The sequence below is a fragment of the Serinus canaria genome, chromosome 5, assembly GCF_022539315.1.
Source record: "Serinus canaria isolate serCan28SL12 chromosome 5, serCan2020, whole genome shotgun sequence".
NCBI lineage: Eukaryota > Metazoa > Chordata > Aves > Passeriformes > Fringillidae > Serinus > Serinus canaria.
The window spans coordinates 28,893,432-28,905,386 of record NC_066319.1 but is presented as its reverse complement, the minus strand read 5'-3'; the positions used below and the strand labels follow the sequence as shown (position 1 = coordinate 28,905,386).

The window sequence follows — 11,955 nt, the reverse complement described above, 5'->3', positions numbered from 1 at the left end:
CAGACACACAGATAATGTGAGCAGCTGAAAATAAGAGAAAGCATCAGGTGTACAGGGTACCTCTGCCAGTACCAGTGCCTGTAAAAAGGAGATGACAAATCACTAATACAAAGCATTTTAACTCAATGAGGTAATAACAACAATCTGGTCTTGCTCTCTTCCACAAACAGCAAAATAAATTAACTGCAAATGAAAGCAGCTCAAGACTTCAGTAATATCAGGCCACATCAGCTTGTGATGGCCACAGTGAGCAAGAGACCTCTATGTGTTGACAAGGATGTGACAATGCAGGCAAGTATAAGACCTCAGAAGTGGACCTAACCACATTTATCTACTATATATGTTTGAGGAATAGTGATTTCCCAGCTACCAAGTGACATAGGTTATAAGCAGAAATTAGGATCGGGTTTCAGTCACTTATTCTATTATGAAACTTAGCAGGAAAAAATCCACTATAAATTTTGGAGGAAAGCTTCTGAAATAAGTTGTCCTTCCCATTTATTACTCCATCTGAAACAGGCTGGATTTCAGAATTTTCTGCAAGCAACTGGTAAAAACCTGTGCTCTTTCCTTCTCGAGGCAGCTGTGTCTTTCTGCTCATGCTTAGTCTGTGGGAGCTGCTTCTAAACAGCAAAGTGTCATCTCCATTGAGCCACTCACCTTGGAGAAGACTCACCAGCTTTGGTAAAATGTTCACTGGAGAACTGGAAAGACCTCAGATGAACTTTGGTTGGTAGGTCTCATATCCTCCTGCATCTCTACAAGCAGCTAATACCCCAGGCCAGACAAGCCTCATGCTTGCCCTTCAGAGGAAGAGTCAGCTTTGACTCTCTTTAAACAGAGAAGGCTGAAATAAGCAAATACAGTCTGTGATCTTGTAAAAATATAAGAAAGAACTTCATTAAAAAATCAGTATTTCTCTAACATGTTCTGGGGAGATGTAAGGGAGGGTTTTTCTTGCCCGCTGATAAGGTTCTCTGGACATGAACTGTACAAGGTGGCCTAGCAAATTTCCTGCCATAACAAGCTGCATGGTAAGCAATTAGTGACTAACAGGGTAGTTCAATATTTACACAACCTTTTCGGTTTTAAGTACACGGCAGATTATTAGTAAAGGTAAAATCTCTTCTGATAAATTAGTAAGATTTTCCACCCAACAGTTTACTCTTTCCCCAAGAAGTAGGGAGTGACAATTCCAAGCAAACACAGCAAAACTCGGATGGAAACTGTGGGCACACAGCAGGACGAACAACCCAGTGTGGCGGTGGAGAGCAAATACACAGGATCAATGAGAGAGTGAAGCAACCTGCACAGAGCACCTCTTCTCAGTGTTGGCTACCTGAAAGAGACATACTGCTGCCTCCTGGCTTGCTTTTTTGGGACTCTTTACCACATAATGGAGCTGCCTAATGCTGATAATGTTTGTTTATGTGAGGAGGTGAATGCACTGCTTCAGAAGCTGCTGTTCTTGTGTGCACTGAAATTTCCTGTGAATAAAAGGCTAAGATTGCAACTTGCCTTCCTCCTCCTGCCTGACAGAAACTAGAAATAACAAGAATGCAGACAGCATGGGAGGTTGTCTTTGGGGAAAGACAACCACAGCAATCCTTTAAGCCCAGAGCCTGTACAGGAGCAGGGAGGTTGGTTTAGGTGACCTCCAGTGGTCTCTTCCAACCTTTCCCATTCTGTGCTTCTGGAACACCAAGTCTGGGAGCTTTTATTCTGCTTTTTAAAGCAAACAAAAGAAACAGAAAATAAGACCACCAGGCATTTGGGAAAACACCAAGAGAAGATGACCACGTCAAAGAAGAGTAAAGATGCTCATTCACTAGAAGTGAGGGATGAGAAAATTTTCCAATGTAAAGAACTTTTAAAACATAATAAAGTTTTGACTCGACAACCCCAAGATCTTGGCTAAACCCCAGAATTTGCAGTAAGATGTTTATAAAACTAATGAAAACACTCCTATAGTGATCTTGATTGCAGGGATGTAAAATACAGCAAGTACAGAACATTTTTTTCAATAAGGTAACAATGTATCAGAGCTTGCTCTTATTGCCACTTTTGCCTGTGTTTGCAAACATCCCTTTGCCTTTCTCACCTGGAAAAGCAGACCCAGTGTGGGCAGACAACCTATGACAGACTACTTACAGTAGTTGTAAGACAATGTTTCAGGTCATGTTCTTCACTCTCCCTCCCACACCTATCCCCCACAGCATCCCTTCTGAAGTGCTCCTTCACTTCCATCATGTTTTGACAGGGCTTTTTCCTACTTTCCTAAGGTACTTGAGAGAGTTGTGGATATTAAATAATTATTTTGAAGCCACTGCTCTACAGCAATTTACTGCTAGAGTTGTACTGAAAGCAAAAATTTCCAATTCCTTAAAATAAACTAACCCTTTGCCTCAGTACTGAGCTTGAAAGCCTTTGAAAATGACTGGGGTCCAAAGAAACCTCTTCTTCTGTTGCACATAGATGTAGTTTTTGTGTCCTTTACAGATGGTTTGTTTTCCCTTCACACAGTGGCTCCTCTTACCTTGTTGCTAGGGAAGCAAGAGCAATTCCAGCAATTCCAGCATGCCAGAACTGAGATGACTCACCAGATACTCCACTTAACAGTGCCCTGGCAAGAAACAACTCTGTCCACCACAGAGTACACAAGTTCATGGCAGCAGGAGCTGAGCTCTTGATAGCCAGACTTGAAGACCCAGGCTCCCCACATGTGGGGACGGTTCTCTGAAGCTCTCCCTTACATGCAGAACTCTGCTGAATACATCTATCCATCTCCAGTTTCAAATATCAGCAGCACAGTGGTGGAAAACCAACCCTGATCTGCAATCCCAACCTGTTTTGGGTGGCAAAAACTGCTAAAAAAGCATTTTTCAGACTTTACCAAATGTTGCTGTGAACATGAATCAGTTACATTTTCCATACTTCAGCTATTTTCTGTTTGGCCTACTGCTTCCCAAAAGTAAGAACATGGGGGAGGGTGGGCACAATCAAGATATACTCCAACACCCAACCATAATAATAATAATAATAATTAAAAATAATAATAGTAATAATAATAATAATAATAATAATAATAATAATAATAATGAGGAAGAAGAATGTCTTTGTGTTAAGAACACAGAAAGGCATGTTTCAATGCCTGATTTTTAAACCCCCTTGGTTAGAATGAGGTCTACAGCATAATACCTGCCTCTTGCCAACAGTCATACTTCTATATAGTGATGACACTGTGTTATTCAGCTCCTTTCTTTAAAAAAGCCCACAAAATTGAATGTCACCATGGGAACAGTCTAAAGTTGATTTTGGAAAGAGGCTCATTTCCTATAGCTTTTCTGTTGGCATAAAAAAAAAGTCACTGAACTGTATCAGAAGTGCTTTATGAAGTATCATCTCTGAAGATACCATCCAGTTCTGAAAATATCCTCCCTAATGGTTGCATTTCTTTACTTTCTGAAGTAGAATAAAGGGCCCAGAAACACTTCTTCCCTGTTTTCCTCAATAAGAAACACACCCTAATTGTGTGATCTACCAGCAGTGTGATCTAATTCCACTATTCTTCAGCCTGCAATATGTAGTGTCAGTTTGGAAAACTTCCTCTTCAGAAGAACAATTAAACTTTAAAGGAGTTATCCTGGTTGGCTGGCTGAACAAATGACACATGTTCACACAAGAATTATTCAGTCAACCATCTTAATAAGGATTTACTTTAAACAGAACCTTGTATGGGTACACTAGACTCAGTCTCATTAAGGAGCAAGTTGGATTTTTATACAGCATGAACCACTGGCAATCTAAAACAGACCCACTGAAGAATGGAATGGAGAATCAAACGCAACGTTTCAGACCCAAGCTCTATGTGCCTTTAATACTTTCTTTTTCCTTTTCTTTCTGATAGAGTGCACACTACGACAGACATTTGCATTTATCACGTTTTTAACTTCTTTTCTAAGGATGAACTCTCTGAATCTGCATCTTCCAACTCCGCTCTGTGTCTTTTCAGTCCTCCAAGAGATTGAGTGCTCTCACTGCCCGCAGGATGCAGGTCAGCAGTATCCTCTCTTGTGCTCACATTGTAGCTGTTGGAGTCCATTTCAGACAGGCAGCAGTCTCTGTGCAAGGTCACACCCACCTGTACAAGGTTGCCATTATCAGCATTTGAGTGCACCTGTAGTCCTTGCGTCACAGACTCCTGCTCTCCAAAACTCTGTCCATTGTTGAAGCACGAAGGGTGAAGATGCAAGTGGCCATTATTGTGGTTAACGCAGGAGGGGTCGAAGCTCCTCTCCTCACTGCCATCAGTCTGGTTTCTGGAGCAGTGACCTGACATGCTACAGATGGCAACAGCAGAGAATGGAGGGACCAGTGAGTGATGGCTTGGTGCTGGTTGACAGTTCTGACTATTTTTCTGTTCCACAAGTCCTGTGGTCTGAATGCAAGGTTCTTCGGTACAGCTATTTAGCCCTTTGCAGTTAGCTTTACCATTAAGCTTTTTAGTCTCAAAAGAATGCTCTACACCTCCACTGCTCGTGTCTTCCGATGTGTTTTCTTGACCCTCCAACCGCCGCTGATTGTCACATTCATGAGCTTGACCATTACTAGAATTTTCTATCCCACCACATTCTTTTAAATTTTCTCTGTTGTGGGTTTCAGCAGAAAGAGCTGAGGAACCCTGAGGAACTACTGAACTTAAGTTCCTAGCATCTTCCTTAGTTAGCGAGCATGTTGCACTGTGCCTTCCACTGGTTCCTGGTTTCCCTTCATCATTTTCTCCTTCTCCTCTGGAGGATTCACCATCTTTACTAGCTGAATATGATATGTAAGAATAATGGAGCCATTTGTAAGCTTTGTAAATCTTTCTCTCCACTGATTCACTGTCTGAACAAGGGGACGTCCTTTCTTTAAGAACTTCTTTGTTGGCCGAACTCCTTTCTGGTGAAGAAGCTGGAGAGGAAGAAAGATCATCTACTTTGATCTGGGGGTAATCATATATGTCCTCACCTATGTAAGGGGTTACACTCTCTGTGTTAGTGCTAGTCCTTTCCTCCTTTTGCACCTTCTGTCGGCGCCTCAGTGCATTGCGTTGCCTCATTGATGTGCGTCTTTCATTCAGCTCCTCTTCGTCTTCTGTACTGCTGCTGCTGCTGGAGCTGCTGGATTCATTCTCCTCAGGACTCGGAGATGGCGGCCGTGGGAACAGGTCTGTATCTAGTTCTGCCTCACAGGTATTGTCATCAGAGTCAGACTCATTGGAAAGGGCCAGGAGACGTTTGTCCTGATACTTTCTCAGTGCAGAGAGCCTCTGCTGACGGGAAGCCACGTCTTCTCTGGCTGAGGGGGATGCAGTTGATCTTAAGGCCCTTAAGTTATAGGCAGTTTCTTCAGACTCTTCAGCCACGTGTGGTGGGGAGTGATGCAAAGAGGTGGAGGACTCTGACTCGCTGTAAGCGGAGCGTTCACTCACTCCTGCATGGAGCTGCAGGATTGTGCTCTCACTGAGGTCACTGTCCGAATCAGAACTCCAGCCCTCGATCTCCCGGCGCACCAGAGAGTCAAAAAAGGCCATCATCCGTGGATCTTCCTGGACTGATTGGTTGGCATAATCATGGGACAAACCACTACCACTGTTCAACACAAGACTGATGTACTCTTCATGAGTGTAGAGGCAACGCGAGTCATCCTCTATTCTACCATCCAGGTCCCCTGTGCAGTCAGGCTGCTTGTAAGGACTCCAGATCTGTAACAGAAAAGTAAAAAAACCAAACATGTATCTTTAAATTCATAAACAATTATAAGCATTTGAAATGGAACAGCAGCTCAAATACCCAGAATAGCTGCAGATTGCAGATTGTTTTTATTAATTTTTACCCCTCAGTACCATACTTACAAGTATTACAAAGCTGTGGGATTTTTTCTCCCCCTTCACAAATGTGTTTTTTCTGCATTTACTTCACCCATCCAGGATATAAAAGCTCTCACACTGCAAATTATCCATAATTTTGGTAATTCGTTGTGTGATAATTTCTCCCAAATTGCAGGGCTCTATTTTTATGTAATAAGGAATGCTTACTCACTAACAGTAAGAATAGTTTGTTGCCTACAATACAGTCTTAGCACTAATGAAGGCACTTGTTTCCCAGGAAACTAGAGTTGCTGGTGCTAGTGGTGTAGAGTAACATTTCATCCAGCTACGTACTCAATCCCACCTGATCAGCAGGCAGGGAGTTGAATGCATGGAGGTGAAAAGTAGAGCTGCACTACTCCCTTCAGGAAACAGTTACAAAGAAAAGAAATCTTCCTACATCCTTTGAAGACACAGCAGCAATTTTAATAGGTGAAGTTGAAGAGTTTTACTGAAAGCTACTTTTGAAGTGTACTGATTTCACCAATAGAAACAGTCTTGACTTTGCTGTCCAACTATCCTTCAGTCAATTTTCCATGGAGAGGAAAAGGGAGGGGGGGAAAAGCTCCAAAAGAAGACCCACCAATATCCCTAAGAAACTGGTAATCCATAGCAAACATAATAGTTGGATGTCCTCACCCTTCTCAGATTTACTCACAGATTTGAGGGCAATGTGATTTTGACATTCTGTGGACAACCACTATCACTTTGGATCAATGGTTAATGGAATGAACAATGCCTTACTGTAAGCAGAGCCAGTATGTATCTTATCTAAAACAATGCCCTAATGTTCTGCTTATAAAAGATCTGATCTCAGCCATGCTTTGGTTTTATCATGCTAACAAGCTCAGGGGCAAAAATTCTATGCCAGTTCTCTATACCAGATTGGACTTTTGGGATAGTCTTTGGAAAAAAAATCTAACCATTTTCCCAACAGAAATTAAATAAGTTTTGTTCCAAACAGACAAAACTGCTAACAAAACTGCATGTATAAATGACATAATCAGCACTCATCTTACAGATGCCTAATTAACACATGACATGTAACCTGATACTACCATGACAAGCAACATAAAAAAAGCCCCCAAGAATGCCAATTACTCTGTGTTCACTGAAATTTTCAACAATGTACAAAAACACCTAACTCCTTTAATAATTGAAGCAGAATGAAATAAATTACCTTGCAACTACTTGCCCAGAAAAGCCGGATTTAAGTTGAACAAGTAAACTTTATTCTGGAAATCTCCCAAATTTGAAAACTTTTACTTTGCATTCTCTCTAATTTACAGTTAACAGAGCTTCCACATATGATCTGGATAGATAGATAAAGAAATACTATTCAAAAATTAAAATGCTGCAGATATACTTTCTTCTGCAGACAATCATCAAGCTGCCTTTCAGAGCAAAGGGAAAGGAAGTTTATATTGTGTTACATCAGGCTGTTTCTAGGAAGAGCTCAACATCAAGGTGTATTTGTTATTGGTACTTAATTGCTTTTTTATTATTGCAATACTTTGCAATTCTCTCCCAGCGCAGTTCTTTAATATGACACTTGAAACTAGAATGAAGACAGTTCTCTGTAGCTTGGTTCCAGCACTGCACTTACCAGACACATAGCCCAAAGGACAAGCATCATGTTTGGATGAAGATTACAAAACCCAATCGAAGCCTACTATGTAGAGAATTTCAGCAACCAAACTTAACCTTTTTGAACTATTCAAGAGAACAGAAAGAATCAGTCTTCATCCTCAATTTCCCAAGCTCCACTTCCTAAAGACAATATAGGAAAGAGCTTTATCTCAATGAATCCACAAGAGAGATTGTTGATTTGTGGATACATCATGTTTTTTAATAGAAAAATGGAGCTCTACTTGCTTAGACAGGCAGGCTGGCATGCCCCTTCCTCAAATAATCTTAGCAGTGTTAGACTGATCACTAGGTTTTATAAAGCCTTTTTTTTATTTTTTTAAGCAATATAATTAGAAAATGCTTAGATCTGGTATGAACCAATATAAGTGGAGGAGAGGCAGTCTGCTCTGAAGTCCCTCTGAGAAAGGTTTGTAATGAAATTAATCCAAAAAGGTACATAAATTGTGCACAGAGATATTCTACATCATTGGTAGCACTACCACATCTTTCTGCTCTCTCTGCAAACATCAGCAAAAGCAGAGCAGTATAAAATGTAGAAAAAATAGCGACAAAGAGTCCACAGTGAGGGTTTTCCCTTCCAAGAGAGATTTGTTCACAGAGAAGTAAGTCTTGTTCACAGACAAGTCAAGGGAATTCAGGATGAATACCTTGTTTGTATGGGATCAGTTGTCTCTGGAGAATGATATCCCTGCATTTTAGATATTTTGTTATGAGGGAGTGCAAATGCCTGCCAGAGTCACAGAAAGAAATCAGACTAAGAATCTATCCTTGGCAGAACAGGGAAGTCTTTAAACTTGTAGCAACTGATCCAGTGCTCTCTGTGGCACCTGAAATGGCCTTCTTTGCAAATGGAATGCCTTTGCCTTTTTCTCATCCTCTGACTGATGCCATGTCGAGGAATAATGTGATCAAACTGGAGAAAATAAGTTGGCAAATCAACCCACTAAAGCAACAATATATCAAGAAGTTCTTTCTCTGTCAGAAGATTAAGGAGATGAATCTTACTCACTGATGACCTGAGTACAGATATAAAAATAGGAACAATAACAGAAAATGGGAATACAAAACTGGTTCTCTACTTCAGTAGATATCTACTGAGAGCATCTTTGAATTGCTTGTATTCCAGGGTGGCAAACCCCCAAATTTTAAAACAAAAAAAGCAGTTATGCCTGTAGCGTGAGAATAATTAAAACCACTTATATTAGATTATCTGATTAGGCAGAGGCAGATAGTCACAATGACATTAATCTGTCACCATAGCAACGTGTGCAAATAGACTTTGTTATCTCAAACACACTTATGATTTTTAAACAAATGTGACCCACAACAGTTGTGCTCTGTCACACAATATTCCATTTTCAATACAAATCAGAATTCTTTTTCTGAAAATTGTTATGTATTTCATCTATTTTTATCTTTCCTGGAACTGTCTCCTAACTGCATAATTCTCCATGGCCATCCTCTAAGTCCAACACATCAGAGGGACTGCCACATTTATTTCTTCTGCAATGCAATTTGTTTTCCTGCCAGCACATCCCAATGTCTTGCACACTTAAATGAGGGGAAAGTGGTATTTTTCTGTTTAATATTGCTTTAGCCCTTGTGGTGAGTGCTTGATGCAAATGATTATTTTAGTTTGCAGTTGTACTTTTTCATACAATTTGACTGAAGTTCAGCAAATGAAGGGCAATGAACAATTCACTTGAGTTCATGTGTCCACCCCACACTGGCTGGAGTCGAGGCTCCAAGTGCCTTCTGTTAATGAGATTGTTGGGTCTTATTTTTGGTCCTAGCAGAAATCAAACCCTAAACCAACTAATTATTGAATTGTATTCCTGAGGGTGCTTTACAACAAAATAAAACTAAAGCAAAAAAACCATAACCACAAACTTCAAAATCATTCTTGTGAATACTACTCTTTTCTGTGGGGCTAGGCCTGAGATGAATTTGTATCTCATTTACAATCAGCATTAAAATAGCAAATGTGTTGATAGAAGCTCATGGAATTATTGAATGGCTTGATGGTGCTGCTATCAGTTCCTCCCTTCCTGAAGTACTACATTTAGGCCAGCTACTCTAAAAATTAAGAGCTCAGACAAACAACTTCTTGCATCCACGTTTTTAACACATCACCATGTCTCTACAATGGTTTCTACAATTGCAACCAACCACAGTGAAGTTATCTTCTGTGATTTAATTCCAGAAGGGGTTTTAGAAGACACTTGAGGGATGATAAAAACAGGAACACTTTTAAAGAAAGTGATTAAAACAAATAAACAAAAAGGAATAAAATAAGAAAACATAAAAAATTTAACTATTATTTTTATTTATGGTTCCTTCTCCTGTCATCTCAATTTCTCTGAGCAAGGACATCAAGCATTTAGATAGGGGAAAGAAAGACAGCCATGCAAAGGAAAGACTTGTGTTCCCAGCTGTTTTTAATGCAATAAATGGCCCCTCATAACTGCTGGTGCTGTTTTTCCTGTCTTTCCCTTCTGCTAGTGGCAGTTACTAGTCTCCAACCTATCCACAGAAGCAGCTGGAATGAAGAAGAAACCGCCTTTGTACAGTCAGCTGCAAACTGCTGTGCACTGAAGCACTACCTTTGGTGAGTGAAGACACGCGCACTGAAACAACCTGAGCCCCAAACAAGGCACATTACAAGCTGAGACAAAAGGACACACAACAAAAGGGTAAGAAGTTCTGGCTGGCCAATAAACTTAATACATTAAACACCTTTCTTTTAATTTGTTTCTAGCTTGAAATATCTGGGGAATTCCGTTCCTTCAAAGCAGCTGCACAAGTTCCACTGCACACACAGTGACACAACAGGAGTTCTCTTCTAAGGAAGTGCTCAAGCAGAGGTGTCTTAGAAAGAGTTATACAACCTGTGACTGCAGCCTTAATCAAACTAGCCTTTTAATCACTAGGCAAAAAAAATGTCCTGCCAAAACCCTAGCAGAAGTACACAAAAGCAACACAGAGGATGTTTATACCAATGCTAATCCAACAGTCTAAGCACACTCATGCAAGAAGGATTCATAGGGTGAAGGGTCAGCAGATCTAGAATCCAAAAGGGAAAATTCAGGCTGCATGAACCAAGTTCCCAAAGCAAAAAAACAGTTAGCCTCTGGCAAAACTTGTTAAACAGTGGCAGTTTGACTGCTTGGAAATTGAAAAATCAGTGAGCTGCTAAGACTGTTCAATGCACTTTTGTTCAAAGCCTATATTTAAAATATTTGTGATCAAACCTGTCAGGCAGGCAGCACAGATGAAAAGAGCTGCAGTACCAGGGAAAGACAGAAGAGAAGGAAAGCTGAGCTACAGTCAGAACCAAAATGCTGACAGTAGCTGTAATGCAAGCAATGCAGCAGGGCATTGAGCCATGGTCCCAGGATTTTGGGTCTGTTCTGGTCCATAAGCTGTACATCACTAAAATGCTCCTTTGCAGGACAAATTCATGCAGTCAGGTTGTACCTTACAAAAACATTTACAGTATTCTAACAACATTATTTATAGCCACATGCAGGTAAGACTTTCATTAAGTCATTCAACAAATAGTTAGGATCAACAGCAGTTCTTTTTATCCTACTTCAAAATTAAATGGTTGTGGCTTTTTCTACACTGTTGGTAGACCTAAATTATAGCAAAATATCTATGGCAGCAGAATGCAAATCACATTAGTGTACCATAATCCTTTGCCTTCCCAACCCCCAAATAACAAAATTGGTTTTGCCTTGCTCCCACAATATTGACTGTCTTTCCCTAAGGAAAGAAAATTTCAGAACCTAGTGATGTTTCTTATCTCTTTCAGTTCCACAGAAAAAGGTAAAAAACTTCCTAAAAGTACTGTACATTGTTAAAGGATTCAGAAAGATATTGTGCAAGGTATTAAGAGTTCTTCCTCTGGAAGTCACAGAAGAGGTATATTGAATTGTTTCAATGCACAAATACATACAAGATATAGAAGGCCTTCCGAGGCATTATTCAGCCAGGTCAGTCTAGGCTAAGGTTCAACAATACTCTTTATAGATACTTTTAGTAAATTTTAGATCAGAGTATCACAGGTTGTAGGAATCACACATTAGAAGTGTAACCAAATTCATGCGAGCAAATGAGACAAAACATTTTGTAAAACAATAAGAGAAGACAGAGTGGGTGTGGACCAGAATGATGCTGAGCAAAACAAAGCATTTTTTCCTGAAAGACTGAAAGAACACATTTTCTGATAACAAATCTTACCTTTATAATCTTTTCAACGCCAGAAGAACAGATCATGTAGGTGTGAGGATTAAACCTCACTTGGTTTACAATTGACCGATGACCTTTCAATACCATGAAAGCGCCGTTGACAACCCTGCCAATGCCACCTGGGGGAAAACAAGCACACCTAG

The 11,955-nt window shown here is 40.2% G+C and overlaps 1 protein-coding gene across 3 annotated transcripts in view; it reads right to left on the bottom strand.

Moving 5' to 3' along the window:
- Positions 1-3,683: 3,683 nt before the first annotated feature.
- Positions 3,684-11,955, bottom strand: part of DCAF5 (DDB1 and CUL4 associated factor 5) — a 68,270-nt gene continuing 59,998 nt past the window's right edge. For all 3 annotated transcript variants that reach the window (XM_009101988.4, XM_018907537.3, XM_018907538.3), the window contains exons 8-9: positions 11,804-11,931; positions 3,684-5,746 (exon numbers count right to left, since the gene is read on the bottom strand). In XM_009101988.4, the coding sequence (XP_009100236.2) occupies positions 3,938-5,746; positions 11,804-11,931 (1,937 nt within the window). In that variant the 3' untranslated portion in view covers positions 3,684-3,937. The remainder of the gene's footprint in view (positions 5,747-11,803; positions 11,932-11,955) is intronic.